Source organism: Trematomus bernacchii, unplaced genomic scaffold, assembly GCF_902827165.1.
Source record: "Trematomus bernacchii unplaced genomic scaffold, fTreBer1.1, whole genome shotgun sequence".
Lineage (NCBI taxonomy): Eukaryota > Metazoa > Chordata > Actinopteri > Perciformes > Nototheniidae > Trematomus > Trematomus bernacchii.
In genome coordinates this window covers 427,689-445,064 of record NW_022987582.1, presented here as the reverse complement: position 1 = coordinate 445,064, position 17,376 = coordinate 427,689, and the positions used below count along the sequence as shown (strand labels likewise).

Genomic DNA, 17,376 nt, shown 5'->3' with positions numbered 1-17,376 from the left:
GAGCAGACAGGCAGGAGCGAGCGTCCAACCGGAGGGTGGGGGGAGACGCATTCTCCCCCAGTACACACAAGCAGCGGCCACATCCACTGTAGACAAATCCGTGTTCAGTGACGTGTTTTGTATTAGCCTTTTTTTAATGCATGTTCAACCCTTTTCCATCACTGGCTGATTTAAAGATTTAATCCGGAATTGAGAATCCAGTCCCTCGCGTGCTTCTTATTTTCATCAACTCTAATCATCCCCCCTTTGCTATTAATTTATTTTTTGCCTCGATAGACCCGATATTCAGCCCATCCACCGTCCACCCCCTATCTTATTTTTTCCCTCCATCTCGTTCTCTCTGGGAGTGCGACGCGCTGCGAATCTCTGAAATAAGAAGCCTGCAGGTAAGACCTCTCCGAGCTTCTTTTAATGATTATAATTACACTGTGTCACTGTTGTTTTTACTTTGCAGCTTAATGGATCACAGTTCATTCAGTGTAATTTACACGCCACATTGATTTGTTTCACGTTGCCTGCAACTTAGCCTACTACTGACTGTGTAGACAACCGTATTCACAGGAAAAGAATAATGATAATAATTCCCAGACTTCTGACACTTCACTGATTAAATGCTGAATGATAATTTTCCCACCTATTTCCGCGGGCCTATAATTAGCGACAGCAACGTCTATTATGCAAATGAAACCCTTATAATAGCCCGTTTGAAGCTTTCCCTGCATCCGCACCGCAGGTGTTGGGACTAAAATATCTATTGTATGTGCTGAAATGTGCTCGAACAAAGAGGAGTGATTTATGTGGATGAGTATCATAATGTGCGATTTGTGTCCCAGTCCACTGAGTTTTCTCTTTACCGGCCGCTTGATGCTAGGCGTCCATTTTCCACCGTGTAGCCTATGCAGGCAGGGTGATGTGTATAGCCTCCTCTATTAATGAATGCACCGCAGTCCGCATCACTATACTTGAGCTTTGCACGCGCTGAGCTCCGAGCTTGTGTTAGTCTAATCGGGGTCTCAGCAGCTTCTGGACTCCTCCCGGTGCAAGGCCAGCATCTTAGCTTCGTGTTGGACCTGGGCCACATCATGTTATCTGATGCGTTATGAGATCATTTTCCTTTCAGCCCACTGTCTCCTCTCACAGGCCAACCTGTGCTCGGTGTTCTGACAGATCCAGAGGTAAAGGGCACCAAACATCTGGCACCTTATCAATCATTCATTTTTTCATCAGAGCTCTGATCACATCTGGGCTAATGGTGGAATGAAATGTGTTTGAATTGGAGATGCTATAGGAGTGTGCACTGCAGCATTCAGGAGTCACGGTGGCGTGCACTGTCAAAAAACAAGGTAGTGAGTTATACCTGTCTTTGTTGAGGCTGCAGCCCATAGTACAACTCTCAATGCTTATCTTCATGTGATGTTAAACAAAAATGTGTTTACCTGCAGTAATAGCACAAGATTTTCCCCTGTGAGCTGAGCTTTTGATTTAGGTGCTGCATCTCTTCAGAAAAGAGTCTGGCCTTTCCATTTTACAGCAGCAGAAGTATCCATCAGCAGCACCTGCTCCTTTATGGTTCTTATGCCGGTCAAACTCTCACTTGATGTTGGCCATTTCACAGGGATAAAGGTGAACTCTTTGACATTAGTATCATAGCACTTACCTGCAAAATGCCGGTGTCAATACATGAGTGTTGGTTGATAGTTACATACTAGTCTACTTTTGTTTATTTCGCTTTGTAAAATAGATAATTGGGGATGAAGAACTCAATTGCACAATCAATGAATCACCATTCTATACAAAATCATCGTAAAACATGGAGTTGATTTAAATAATTCCAACTCTAGTTGCAAGATCAATGCCGGAGTCCGACTCCCAAGTATAACTTTAACCTTCCTTAAAGGGCATGTTCGACTATGTTTTTGCCTTTCCATTGACTGTCCGCCTGTCCATCAATGATCAGGACATTTCATTGAGGTATGGTTGGTACCACCGTATGTTGTCACGCCCCCGCAGCACCTCCGCATCCCACGTGGGAAACACCGTGTGTACTATGTTTGGTACGTGTGTGTAGCCTTGATGAATGTCTATGTGGATTTTGGAATACTTTCAAAAAACCCTTAGCCGCCTCTAAGATCTGCTGTTTACGCTGTAAGGTGACTCATTGCAGTCAATACCGGTGCCTAGCCCACACAGGCTCTAGTTGTGTTTTAGCGCCGGCCAAACCATAATCATCTAATACATGAGCGGTCCAGAAAAATCTGAAAGAACGTCTGTAACTTCTGAATGTTTCCACTTGTTCTGCCTTGCTGTTTCTCTCTTGTTTCATAGCTGGTTGGCTGTTGCTCCTTCATCTCCGTCTTACTCTCTGTCGCTCTCTCCGAGGAGAAGCAATTCTGCAATGATCATCACATCTGTCATGTTGCTATATTGTTCAGAGGATCAATGCCTTTGCAGGAATTGTCTTGATGGTGTACAGCAAGGATTCACAATGTTCCTCCCTCTCTTCAGGGAGCACAGAGGGAAAACCTGCATTGTATAAGAACACCAGACTCAGATACCTCAGTTTAAAGGTGATATCAGGGTCCAATAAAAGGCCAAATTATCGAAATATGAAATCTGTACCTTCAGACCTCTGCAACAATATCAGTAAAACAAGCTCCATGATTGTAATCGTGCAAATTAAACACAGGCTAACAGTATTTGCCTCTTCAGTACAAAAACCTTGCTTATTATTCCAGTGAGCAGAGGCTTTTATCTTGACTCCTGTCTGAATGCCTGTGACCCATGCATCAATTAACCTCCAGCTTTGGTGTTTTTAAGTGCTTCGCTCAAGTAAGCACAGCCTCTGAGAGCAGGGTTTGTAAGAGCCTGTGATTGAACCGTATAGTGTCAGTGATATATTGTAGGCAGCCTGTCTGTGCAGAGGCATGCAGTGCAAACATACAGACACAGTGTTCACACATCTGACAAGCAGGCATGCTCACTGGACTGGAGATACACAACATGTGACCTGTGACCAATGCCTTTTCAATCATTGCAACACTGTGTACTATACAGTATTAAAAAGATAAGTAAATCAGACAGCTGCGTCAGCATTTCTACCAGTTCAAGGAGGTTTGTTAGAAAAAAAGAAGTACAGAGAAGGTTGTGAGTCTCACTGTTATATTTAGCTAACACGAAAAGTAGTAAATACATGAAAATATTGAGTTGACTGGCAGAAAGTTCAACATCTTTGATAAAATCGAGGTCCACATGAGCAGAAGGACTTTGCTTAGTTGTCTGTAACTCTATGCACTAATAAAGACCATGACATTTGGTTGAAAGCCATTGAAAAAGCTAGTGAGTGGATTTTGAGTTGAATGAAAAGTTGGGTTTTGTGAAACGCGCTATAGTAACTTAGCTTTCTTGCTGAGAGATGGGTGAAAAGATCAATACCACTCTCATAGAGGAGAGCGTTATTGATCTTGTCATCATTTCTCAACAAAAAAGCGAGGTTGCGTAACTCCTTAAAAATGTCAACAATATAATCTTGTTTTTGTTTCACAGCAGCATTCATTTATTGATATGATTAAATGTCATAAACAAAATAACTTAACGTATCAATAATGAGAATTTGCTGTTTTTATCATTGTGAATAAACTATGTTTGGTATCTGGACTGTTTGTCATACAGAACAAGCGATTTGAGGACATCTCATTGGACTGGGTGAAACTGTGGTATTCCTCTGAATTTTTGAAAATATTTCAGATTGTTACCGTAATAATCTAAATAAAAGGGTATTGCCTTTTTGAGTGGCTGTGATATATGCAGTTATTCAGTGTTTTTCCTACCTTCGTTTCTGATGCAGTTGTATGGCTTGATAATAAATTAATAGCACATTTCCTTTAAGACAATAAAACATAAAACACATGAATTTAAAGGGCCATCTTGAGTAAGATCTGCTGTCCCTTCACTCAGTGCATAGTGCCATCTTCATCCATGCGCATGGTTGGTTCACGTGCACATGCTTTTAAGCATATGTTCATGGGTTAATGAGCGTCAGGTCATCCAGAGACACTTTATTTTGGGAGCCTCTTAGACCAAGGTGTTGCTGTCACTGCCTCCTCGGGCTGTTCTGCTCAGACAGGCAGAGTCTTGGTCACATGCAGGCAGAGGATGTTGGTGGACTCTTCACATGGGCTTAATGGCAATTCTGCTACGCTTTGAAGTGCCTTTTAAAGATGACCTATTTTATGATTTTATTGTCATCATTTTGACAGTTGTGGGGGTTTGAAGCTGCATATGTGCTTGCAAGCATGCTTAGGGTTTTGTTTGCGTGTTGATCTGTGTCTGTGCACCTGCGAGTGTGTCATGCATGTGTGTGTGTGTGTGTGTGTGTGTGTGTGTGTGTGTGTGTGTGTGTGTGTGTGTGTGTGTGGTGTGTGTGTGTGTGTGTGTGTGTGTGTGTGTGTGTGTGTGTGTGTGTGTGTGTGTGTGTGTTAGCCAGCTGTGGAATCTCAGCAATGAGCTCAGGTGTGTAACTTTTTCATGATTAAGGAGAGAAATCTTCTCAGCTACCAAGAACCATTGTTCAGAATATGTAGGCATGTTTGCATCAAGCACAAGGAATAGAATATGCTGCTTGTATTTTTAGAGCTGTCATCATAAGTAGGCCAAGTACATTTAGTTTATTTTTCTCTTGGTCAAGCAATCAGTATAAGATTATGTCATTTTCACTTACTCCATCCCCGATATGAGTTATAATTCCTCTCCAGGACATGCAACAGTCAATGTAGTGTAACTTTGATGTTGAACCAGTGTTGTCTCACATTCGCACATAGAACCGCTTTCTTTCACATGTGTGGAAAAAACTTATTACAGATGTCATCATTTATTCAACAAGCAGTTTGGTAGTTGATTTATGCAATGAATAGCTAATGGAGCAGCTGCTACAAAATTCAAATCTCCTGTGTGATTTATGGCTGCATTATTGAAGCCACAACTCATTGCTTATATTTTATACAAGGTACTGAATTCTATGATGCTGGGAATTACACAGGTAGATATGATTACATGTGAAGTTTTCTGACAAGTAAGGGGCCGGTTCCATAAATTACGCTGCAGCAGCTAGCTCCCAGAGCTAAGCCCTTGGCCTTTGTTGCTGCAGTACATCTTGCTGCAGCTCATTGGCCTCTGGCCGGCCCTAAGAACGGGTGTTGCAAACATACTATAAAAGCATCACAAGAGAAATCTAGCACTGGAAAGCTCAGAATTATGGAATAGGAATATTATGTCTTTTCAGTTTTTTAGGGATTGTTCAAAAGAGTGTTTTAACCTTATGTTTTCACCTAAGACTCATGCTGGAATTGCAGCTAACCCAAAGGATAACTGTCCACATTATTATAAACAGTTATCCTCTATACATGATCCATAAGGATATATCATATTGACTATATTGTAGAGTAAGGCTGAAATCAAGTATGAACAAGAGAAAGACCCTCCCTTCGCCACACTACCTACATCCTCTCCATCCTTCCAACCCGCAATCATTGTTGTACGGTCTAACCCTTTTAGTTCAACTTGCATACTCTATTTATTTTTTCTTGCCCTCTTGTTCTTTCACGCTCCCTTGCTCTTATTCCCCTCGTTCCCCTCTTTCTTAGTTATTGGTGGAAAATAGAAATTACAGATAATTAAATGACAATTATGATCTCCTACACAGGGGAGTTTTCACTATGGGGAATAACTTAGTAGGTTATTGTTGAGGTCATTCATTAAATACTGGAGTCAAAGACCACACACACACACACACACACACACACACACACACACACACACACACACAAACACACACACCAAACTAGATACTGCGTATTTTAGGCCTGGAGATAGTGTAAACCCTTCTGGTCATGTATTTTCCTCAGGGAGAGGCAGTATGCTGATAGGGTTGGAAGGTCATACTACACGTGGACACACGCACGCGAGCATACATGCACACACACAAGCATGCATGCACACACATACACACGGACACACTAATACGCTCATGCACAATCGCATTCACTTGTTTGCTTGCACATATGAACCCACAATGTATAAATAAGCCACACTGTGGTGGTGTCATTTGACATTTTACATAATAAGGAGCCTGAACGCAGAGATACGAGGCTAACTGTCTAACTGAGGGGAGCTGAGGGGAACATTACTGGGATTCAATAAGATTGGACTAGACCATCCTCTGTTGCACTGGAGAGGAAATGTGCACACACACAAAATAAATCCACACACAACACACCGTCTCTCCCTCCATCTCTCTTTCTGTCTCTGAGGCAGCTCTGTTTGGGTCTCACAATGCAAACAGGATGTAACCTATTTTGATCACGGTGCCATATTGCATCATCAAATATTAACAGACTTGACTGCACTGCATTATGTCTGCTAAATAATGTTTGTTGAATAATCCATGCTGCTTTATCATATCCTTATATTTCTTCCATATTGCATCCATAAAAGACGCAGACGGAGCGGTTACTTCTCATCCTCTCGATGGCGTGTTGTATTTATTCATGTGTGTTGTGAGTACACGTGCTTTTGTGTGTGTGTTTGGAGCATCTGTGTCACCGTAGTCACACACATATCTATTGATAGAGCATTGGTCTGTCTGGGTTTCCCAGTCAACACTCACACACTGATTTGAAATATTCCCCTCTCATTTCTGCCTCTTTATTTCCCCTATCTGTTCTCTGCCCTCTCTCTGCCTCTTTCTCCCTCTATCCCTCGCCTGCCCCTCTCCCTTTCCCCCCCCTCGCTCTATGCTGATCCAGACTTTGGAATTCAATGTTGCTATGGTAACAATGTCGGGTTGGTCCTCTCTGCCTCCCCCTCTTGCTCCTCTTATTCAGGCTAGATGCAGTGCAACTCGCTCTAGAGTCATTCAGTCTTTAGCCCGTAATACTGTCACCTATAACTACTCTAATCTGTATGAGCGTCATCCCGATATGGTTCTATAACGTTTAAATAAAGCATCTATAATGTAAAATGTGTAGCTGATTGGCTGATTTGACAGAAGATGAATCTGCAGCATGAATCTTCAGCCCTGCTAGCTGTCGTTAGGTACAGTGGTGATTTGAGGTAAATGCTCAAATATGCATGCTAACACGCTTACAATGCAGTCTGATTAAGAATTAAAACAATTCAATTTAAAAAAATTCAATTTTGAGGAGGTATAATGTTCAAATGTTCACCATTTTAGTTTAGTGTGATCTATTTTGTTTTACTATCAAATTATATTTGGTTATCTTCTTGATTAATTGGACCATGATTTGGTTTAGAAAATGATGAAATGTAGTAAATGGTGGAAAAATCAAATGTTCTTAAAGAATGGTGTTACGTCTTAAACTGGCTTGATCTTTTGAAAGTTAAAAACTCAAAGATTCCTCATTTCCTATTGTACTAATATGAATAATGTTTCTTTTTCTTTTATCTAAATAAGCTAATGAAATGTAAAATCCCCCCTGTGTTGCTTTATTTTAGGTGCAGCAGCAGAAAAGTGACCATGATGCAAGTTTTCTGCTAACGGACGGAGAACGGGACAACCGTCCACGCCACAACCTCCACCAGCAACAGCTTTCCAGTGAGAAAGACAGAAAGAGAGAGAGAGAGCAAGAGTAAGAGGCAAAAGAGAGAGAACGAGTGCAAGAAGGAGAGAGGGGAGCGGGTGAAAACAGTAGATGGATGCTGTCCGGATTGAGGGGACAGCACGTTCTTCACTGACGAGGAAAAGAAAGATTTCAAGATGGAGTCGAAGGATAGAAACTCGGCGTCAGGTAAGTCTTGACCGGTTGAAAGTTGGCTTTAGTCTTTTACAATGTCAGAATCAGTATTACCTTTTGAAAGGGAAACTTTGAATGCTTAACATACAAGAGAGTGTCTCAGTAGCGATAGCAGGCCACTAAGGCAACTTTATTCCATCTAAGACACGCATGGGTCAATGATACAAGCTGCATGATTCAATTTGTGTGAGAGCATACATGCCTGTTTGTATGTAAAAGGTGCGCCCACTTTTCCTTCCTACTAATCAGATCCAAGGTGATATCATGTTAGAGTGTGTGTATTTGTGTGTGTGTGTGTGTGTGTGTGTGTGTGTGTGTGTGTGTGTGTGTGTGTGTGTGTGTGTGTGTGTGTGTGTGTGTGTGTGTGTGTGTGTGTGTGTGTGTGTGTTGTGTGTGTGTGTGTGTGTGTCTGTGTGTCTGTTTGTGTATTCATCTCCAGCCCTGCTGATTCTGATGGGGGAAATGGTGTCAGGGTCATGAATATGGAGTACTCTGAGATTGGGAGGGTGTGATCTGTTGTGTTTCACATCAATTTCTGTCTTGTTAAGCGGAGTCAGCAGAGTCAACCAACTCTCCTCCAAGGACACATCATAAAGCCACTTATGCACCTCCTACATCCGCCCCTCCTCGCTCTTGCCTTTTTTTCTCATCGCCTCCCTCTCTGCCTCCCACCTTCACCTCCTCTTGCCCCTCATCATCTCACCTGAACGTTGTGCTGTCCTTTCAATAAACTTAACTTTGTGTAAGGTTGTCAACTCACCTCTGCTTTGCAACTCCATTCTTTCTTGTTCTCTAACTTATTTCCCTCTCCTCCATTCTTTCTCCTTTGTTTTCTCTTTGAAGGCATGGTGTGTGAGAAGGGGATCCAGATCCTCCTCACCACCGTGGGGGCATTTGCTGCCTTTGGCCTGATGACGGTGGCAATAGGGACGGACTACTGGCTGTACTCCCGTGCCATGATCTGCAACAGCACAGCCAATGTTACGGGGGAGGATCCCCATAACAAGGACAAGAAGGATCCCGGGGCGCTCACCCACTCTGGACTGTGGAGGATATGCTGCCTGGAAGGTAAAGAAGAAGTTGTTGGAGACATGTTAGGTCTATGGGTGTGATTTGGACTGAAGGGGATGCGTGCTGGAATAAGTTTGCTTTGTTTGAGGCTGTTGAGTTCAGTGAGGAGGCTGCAGTGAAAGCTGATACAGGATCTGGCAGCACAGCTCTGGTTACTTATAAACTGGTTAGTATATAATGAATCCAAATGTAGTCGGACTAAACTGTAGGGACCCGAAGGTGAGCAGGGAAAATAAACCAGAGTCCTTTGAAGATAGAAGAAATACATATTCATGTTTTTGCTATTGTTGCAGAGTAAGTTGATAAGATTGATGACATAAATATGAGTGAATTCAGCTGACCTTAGCGTGTATATTTGATACAGGAGGAAACCACCTTCCTTCCCACAGTACCAGCAGCTCTAAAGCTCTACATGTTATAATCTTATTTGTGGTTTGTTATTTGTTAAATCCGTAAAAAGACTGAATTGTAAAAATGAAAATTCGCAAAAAAGTCCAAATTGGCATCACCCTGTTAGCAGTTTGTGTAGTAAGCTAAGCTAAGCAGCTGCTAGATTAAGCTCAATATATATCTACCTACAGAGAGTGGTATCAATGTTCTCTTCTAACACAGGACATTCAAGTTATTTCCCATATTTCTCAACTATTCCTTCAAGTGTTCTTTCTCGTCTTAACTTCCCAATGTAAGGTAAGGGTGAATGGGGAGTTATTGCCCATTATACTTGTAGAATAATTCAGATTGTCACACAATAATGTAGAGATTTCTGTATTCAGACTTTGATGTATTCACAAGCTCTTGTCTTTTTGTCTCGTCAAAATTGAGTGGGAGGCACTGGATACTGTGGAGTGTTAATATCTTGGCGATGTCAAAGCTTTTAATTGTTAACATATTTTCCATCAGTCACCATGTGTCATTTCTTGTTTTCCTTGTGTTGCAAAGCAGGATGAGTATAAGTGTGTTCTGCAGTGCTCGCCTTGAACTTGACCTTCGGACACTTTGTTCCGAAAGCTGCTGCATTGCTGTGATATCAGTAATCATTAGCAGCAACACATACACAATCTATTTGTATTTGTTAGACCGTACCATAATGACAAGAAAACAATTCAGCATAATTGCAGTATAATTACATGATACTGAAGCGTAACCCTCACTCAAAATAATCCATGAATCATTGTGTTTGATTCAGGCTGCAGTCATTTGATGTAAGTGCTGAAACAAAAGGCCCACGTTCACCCGACGCCCATCAACTTCTCACTCCGAGTGGCGGAAGCTACAGGAACCTGGCATAGGCCATCTCTCGATCCTCAGCTTGTCACTGCAAAACAAGCTACTAATTCATTATACATTACGCAGCCTGGCTAACACTCCACAGTAGAGGCTGTGGTGGAGCTAACAGTGAAGCAGCTACAGCCAAAGGGGTGGTTTAGTGATCTGTGCCTTTGCTCACATACAGACTTCTGTCTCCAGGAAAACCTCTTGGCTCTCCTTATAAAGCATCCGCGGCCCATCCTGGGCTTGGTCATTGTACAAAGCTAATTTGTCCTCATCTCTAAGCTTCCTGATAGCAAAGCAGCCAATTAGAGATAAGCTCGAGCCCTTGCAGCACTGCTGCAGTGCACCCCCACCCACTCCCTCCGTCGCCTCACTCTTTCAGTTTCTCCGCCTGCTATCCCTCTGTCTCACTCCCCCAAACATTATATTTAGTCTTTCACTGGTTTCTCCTCCTTTTCCCCCCCTCATAGTTTCCTCTCTTGCGGTCTTTTCTACCCCATCGCGGTGCAGCAGAGCTGACAGTGTCTTGGCATGGCTTAGAGGTCAAGTATCCTTGATGTCTGTGGAGTATTCAGCCAAGAGAGATGCTCAGTAGTCGTGCAGTGATGCAGCGAGGTGTAGCTGGAGTAGAAATGCAGGACATGCTAGCTCTAAAAGATTTATGCCCGTGGGTGGGTGGCACATTATGCTGTGGATAGAGATGTGTCCTGTCCTCCTCTCCAGCCCCTCTGCAGGTTCACTGAAGGTGGGGCTGCCCTGAATTACCTGTCGGCCATTTCTCATTTTAATAGAACATTTCTTTATTCATTTATAACCAAGCCCCACAACTCTGTCAGCTGAGATCTGCTGAGATCTGGCTGTGTCAGGCCTTATATTTATTATTAACAGGATACTAAATACTATCGAAATACTAATACCAATAAATACTAATACTAATGAAATTCTTTTGATTATATAAAGGTGGATGTTGTTAAAATGGAACCCCATGCTTTCAGGCAAGACTGTAACCTGAACACACTTACATCGCTTATTTAATCCCATTTTTTTTTAATTGTGAGGATAACACAGAATAACCAAGCTAATAGGTCCACATACAATGTACGTCTTTTAATGAGAAGCTGTTAGCGATGCACGTTTCTGGTGCAGGGATTCAGTGATCATTCCTTGTTTTTAGGAACTGAAGGAAATCTGCCAAATTTACACTAATGTCTCAAAGATAAATGCATGCACCTAAAGCTCCTGATGATAACACTGATCTGTGTGCCTCAACTGATTTACCTCCGTTTCTTTACAGAATAACCTGTGGAAATATAAGAGCTGTGAGAAAGAGACCTGCTCACCCCACATCTGTCCGTCTCTCCCTCCGTCTGTGTCTCTTCATTCCATCACTTCCATTCATCTTCCTCACAATCCATCCATCAGCAACAGTGGTGTGTTGTCATCATCGTGCGTGCACCCCTCCGTTCGTCTGTCTGTCTACATACAAGACCCCGACGGGTACTTATTTGTCTGCCTGTGTCTGCATGTATTTATGTGTGTGTGTGTTTACTATATATGTGTGTGATGTTACTAACTTGCATGCAGTAAGTGGAAGTGTAACATGTTTGAGAGATTTTTCTCACAAAGATATGACTGTGTCTCTATAAGTTTGTCCCTCAGAAGGATATGTGTTCCTAAGGTTACACAGCTATGATTTATGTTTTATTGTGTCTGGTCACCCCTGTTTTTCCTCTCAAATCTCAGGAGTAAAGAGAGGAGTGTGTTCTCAAATCAACCACTTCCCAGAAGATGCAGACTTTGACCATGACGGGGCAGAGTACGTCCTACGTAAGTCAATATCAGCATTACTTGGCATGGATGATGAATGAATGAGAGAAGCCTGCTTATGAATAAGAGGCAGAAGATTATCTCTGCAAGAAATAAACATGTAACACTGTGCACAGGAAGTCAGGGGAGATGGGGTGCCCTAGTTCGTTCTCAATGCCCTGCAGTGATATTTTCTTCTCCATGATATGCTACATGTGTGCCTGTGCATACATAAAGAACGGCCTGTGTTCTGTTTACAATGTTGCAGAGGCATTTTGCTGGCATTTAGGTGGCATTTCTCTCCCATGGCCTAGTTGTTCTAGATGAGAGCAGAGTGCTAGAGTGTGTGTGTGTGTGTGGTGTGTGTGTGTGTGTGTGTGTGTGTGTGTGTGTGTGTGTGTGTGTGTGTGTGTGTGTGTGTGTGTGTGTGTGTGTGTGTGTGCGTGTGTGCGTGTGCGTGTGCGTGTGTGCGTGTGCGTGTGTGTGTTGCATGGTTGGCAGACCTGCTGAAAGCACTGAAGGCCACATGGGGAGGGGTTTGATTCGATTGTATGTCTAAAACTGAGTAATTAATTTCCTCACAATGTATTATGTGTATTGTTTAATGGAGCAGCTTTTACCATTGTCACTTTTTGTTACTATGCTTCTGCATCCTCTTTGTATTAATCAAGTTTATGGTGTATTATTTAACACTTTTATTCTATTTGGTGACAAAGACGGTTACTGATAGAGCAGGCTCTGTTACTGTACATACTTCAATCAAAATGCTCTACAACAAAAGAAAATTGGAGTATTGTATGCAGCATTGTTTACCCTTCCTAGATTAGATATTTAGACAACTTAAAGCCATATTGAGCTTTAAGAGAATAGGGTGTTTGTTAGCTTGTTAACATTGTGAGTTTAGCAAACGTTAAACTCGGTGTGACAGACACAGGCTTCAAAAAGTTTAATTTACTCCTAATATAATAATGAAAAATGCCCTTTTAGTGTCAGAACAGGCTTTGTGCTAGAGGCAATATAAGAACACATTTCCTCCGATTTTTGTTTGTGTCAACTCTTGTCTCTTATTGTGTAAGTACTAATAATGCCTCACCTTTATGTTATGTAACTGCATGAGGCCCAATGTGGAAAATATGTGACTGCTTTGAAAAATGGGTACAAGCTTTACTTAAAGGTAGGGTAGGTAAGAATGGAGAAACCAGCTCGAGCGCGCTAGAATTTGAAAGTACGCAGCCGAAAAAAATTGGCTAAAATAATAGGTCGTGCTTTTTTTACAGCGCTACGGCTTCCACAGATGAAATGTTTTAATGTATTTATTGTCAAAGCATTTCATATATTCATTGCTATCGGGATGTTAAGAGCATTCCATGGAATATAACAAAAAGTGTTTCTGAAGTGAATTACCTACCCCACCTTTAAGTAACTATTGGGCGAAAGAATAGGTCAAAGTGTGTGCTCACATTTACTCCAAGTGAGCGCTGCAGGCATTATAGTATTATATTATATAATAAAACTGTAAGAAAATCCAGAATTTAGTCACATTTACTTTACTGAATATTTCCACTCCTTCTCATTTCCACTTCCCCATTATCCTCTCCTCTGTTCAGGGGTAGTCAGGGCTTCCAACATCTTCCCGATCCTCAGTGCCATCCTGCTGCTGATGGGAGGGGTCTGCATCGCTGCTAGTCGGTTCTATAAGAGCAAGAGGAACATCATTCTGGGGGCTGGAATTCTCTTTGTGGCTGCAGGTAACTCAGAAATACTGTGTGTAGAGACAAGGGTTTATATGTGTGTGGCTGTGCGTGTAAGTGGTGGTCTGGAGAATACAACTTGCCCTAACAGTCTTTGTTCTTTGTTTAGGAGTGTGGCTGTGTTTAGACTATTCTGTCAGTTTAATAGAGAGTTTAACATTCAACATTCATCTTGCCAGTTGTCTTTTATTGGGAGTGTCACAAATCATCACGTCAGACAAATGTGTTTATTAGTACTGTAAGTTGGTCTGTCTGACTTTATTTAGCTCTCTCATAAATACCGTATTTCTGTACTCCCTCAGGGCTGAGTAACATAATTGGTGTGATAGTGTACATCTCAGCTGCCCTCGGGGACATCTCTCCTAAGAAGGACGAGGATAAGAAGTGGCAGTACTCCTACGGTTGGTCCTTTTACTTTGGAGGCCTGTCCTTCATCATGGCCGAGATGGTGGGGGTGCTGGCTGTCAACATCTACATCGAGAAGAACAAGGAGCTGCGATGCCGCTCGCGCACCGACATTTTCAAGAGTACCACGCACGCCATGCTCCGCCTGCCCAGCTACCGCTTCCGCCGCCGCTCCCGCTCTTCCTCCCGCTCCACCGACCCCTCCCGCTCTCGAGACCCCTCACCTGTAGGGGGGGGCAAAAACTTCGGCCTGCCTCCCTCTGCGCTGCTTTCCCAGGGCCCCATCTCAGTGTCCACTTTACCAAACCCCCACTCTCGCTCTCACACGGCCCTGGCTGGAGGTGACATCTCTCTCTACACGTTGTCCCGCGACCCCAAACTGGGGGGTCTGCCGCCCATGTATGGAACGGTGGACAGGGCCACGCTCTACCAGCTCCACAACTGCTTCCCAAAGGATGGAGGGGGAGGGGGGGTGATGTTGAGTGGTACACTCCCTTCTCTTAAGTCCCACAACCCTTCCAATTCTTCCAACTCCAACGCGGCAATGCCCAACTCAGTGGGCTCCGGCCCTCCACCATTCACCTCGTCCACAGGAGACAGGGAGCGAGGCATGGGGACACTGGACAGGCTGAAGGGGGACAGGGAGAGCAACTCTAACACCCTCAATAGGAAGACAACGCCTGTGTAGAGCGAAGGTTTGAGAGGGGGAGGCGAGGAGGAAGGGAGAGAAGGAGAGTGGGTAGAAAGAGGCAAGGTAGAGAGGAGACAGACAGGTAGTGAAATCTCTCCCTCCATGTTCACTGTTACTTAGTCTGCTCAACCTCACTGAGAACAAAAACAAGATGAGTAATAACAGAGTGATAATAACAACAACAATGAACTTTCACAATAAAACTATTTTGATATTTTAACATGCTAGAAATGATTTATTTTGTTAATGATCAAACGCAATTAACCTTGGGCTATAATGAAAATGTTTCACATACTTTTTGTGCAATATTACTGCTAATTAATCAGATCATCATTAATGTAAAATTGTTGTTGTGATTATTCTTAGCGTTATTACAGGCTAGCCGTATTTGCAAACACTATAGTTTGGAATGAAAATTTGAATTTTCATGTTACTTTCTCTCTGATTTCGATCTGACGACTTTTACTGTGAATTTCTTCCATGCAGAGCCGCTGGACTGCCAGTGAGCTGTGTGTAACTGTGTCAAAGTGTCAAGCATGAGTGTGCACAATATGTGGGAGAATGAGGGCCTGTAATTTTTTTACCCCATATTATATGATTTTCATTTATAACATGAATTCAGATTTGAATACTGTAAATTGTCTTCCAATATTGATACTGAAAGAAATGCAACAATAATGTGAGTGACTGAGAAAACTGACCAACGTCATTGTTATTATAAGTCTGAGTTTTCTATGGGCCTCTGTTAGTCTTATTTCCATTCTAATCAGTGTTAACAGTAGTACTTGTAGCTATAGTCGTGTTGAAGATGTTTGTTCTTGGGCATTAACAGAAACCTCTGACTGGAGGAAGCAGAAAAAAGAGATATAGAATAATACATTTGTACAGATTCAGGTAAAGGTTACTGCCTGAGCAGAAAAACTAAAAACCTAATCATTTTTTTCTATGAAGAGTCCCAAAGTGAGACATGCAACTCATCATTTTCAGTGGCAAAAAAAGACAATATGTATATGTGGGTTGAGAGGGTTTAAAAAAACACTATAGAGAAAAACTTTTGAAAAGATACATGTACATTGTAATTTACGCATACATATATTTGTAAAGTCTATAGATACGTTTTTTCGGGACCACTGTTCAAACTGGGTATGCATTTTGGGCTGTTTTGTTCCCGGTGCCCCCCCTGGACTCTTGTTGGACGGTTTCATCCTCTAACCCTGCGCAGCCATACTTGCTCCCCAAGCCCCCACCCCCCCGCCAGTATTTGGTCACATGATCAGCGTTCCTCAACTCTATCACATGACCACGAACAGATTCACCAGGCGACCCCCCAAACCTCCCCAAAGATTCTTTTCACTGTGCTTCCCCTGTGACCCCCGGCTCTTAAGTCTGAACTCTGACATTATCTGTTTATGTTGAGGAGAATGTAAACACTTTACCCCCCCGTCCCGTCCCCTTTTACCCCCTTTTACCCCCCGTCCCCCCCACACTCTCTCTTCTAAACGTCCCGAGTGACTGCAGATCCGGGTTGAAACCATGGACACGCCGCTACATGATATAATGAAGAAGCAAAACAAAACAACGAGACGCTTCCAGATTCTATTGGTTTTCATTTCTTTGATTTCATTTGAAAAAAAGAATAATGTGATTAAAAACTGCACACAGATAGCATTTATGTGGGCAATATGAATAGTATGTAGTTGAGAATAGATATATCTAGACAAATGATTATGGTTTATCTAAATGTGTGATAAACTTAAACACTGTATTGCACGAAGTTTATAAAAAAAACGATAACAGACATATACACAGACTGCTGTCTTTTGTTTCTGTTTGCCAAGAAAAAAGAATGGGGTCTCTTCTGATGATCAGAGTGAGCTTATACCTGTGTTGAGTTTCCTCAAGAGCATCTGTCGACAGTCAATAAGTATTCAGACCATTTACTTCAAGTGGCTATAATTAAAATGTATATGTTAACAATGTATTTAAAGTTAAATTCTGCAGCTCCAACATCTTAACTGTTTTGGTTCACTCAAATCCGCATTGTTTTCGGTTTAAACTAGCAACTGTTTTCAGCATAAAAACTAAAGCATAAAAGTCACACTTACTGCACCAAATAGCACACAAACACAGTGAGCGACATGCTAGTGGACGGAGTGGAGCATTTAGCAGCTAAATAGACAGATATTAACCTCAAAAAAGAGCTAAAAGAAAGTGAATATTGAACTTAAATCACAACTAATAACAACACTTATTGCAGGTTTAGGTAAAATAGCAATAGCAAACTTTAGAGCATTTACTATCATTAAAAGTGAAATGAATGTGTAACTTTCTTTTACTCAACATTGCTGATCTTCATTGTACAGAATAATACCTGTGCAGTCTGACACAGGATTATCTTTCACATTTTTGTTGCTGAAAGTTTCTCTACTCACCAAATTAAGACATGTACATAGCCATTGGTAAGTCTTTGGTGGCCAATCGTGATCCGAAATGCAACCGGATCAAGCGTGATGTAAACACTTGAAACCCCACATGCACCTATTCTGAGAATAGACTCTACAGGGAAGTAGAA

General features: G+C 42.2%; 1 protein-coding gene across 1 annotated transcript; it reads left to right on the top strand.

Moving 5' to 3' along the window:
* Positions 1 to 39: 39 nt before the first annotated feature.
* On the top strand, positions 40 to 16,732 carry cacng8b (calcium channel, voltage-dependent, gamma subunit 8b). The gene is made up of 6 exons (XM_034127292.1): positions 40 to 386; positions 7,510 to 7,802; positions 8,652 to 8,876; positions 11,895 to 11,978; positions 13,565 to 13,705; positions 14,011 to 16,732. Exons 2-6 carry the CDS (start codon positions 7,772 to 7,774, stop codon positions 14,799 to 14,801), a joined length of 1,272 nt encoding a protein of 423 aa, XP_033983183.1. The 5' UTR covers positions 40 to 386; positions 7,510 to 7,771; the 3' UTR covers positions 14,802 to 16,732.
* Positions 16,733 to 17,376: the final 644 nt, after the last annotated feature.

Coding starts and splice junctions, on each gene's coding strand:
- cacng8b (XM_034127292.1), top strand. CDS start 7,772: ATGGAGTCGAAGGATAGAAACTCGGCGTCAG. Junction 7,803..8,651: donor GGATAGAAACTCGGCGTCAG/GTAAGTCTTGAC, acceptor TTCTCTTTGAAG/GCATGGTGTGTGAGAAGGGG. Junction 8,877..11,894: donor GAGGATATGCTGCCTGGAAG/GTAAAGAAGAAG, acceptor CTCAAATCTCAG/GAGTAAAGAGAGGAGTGTGT.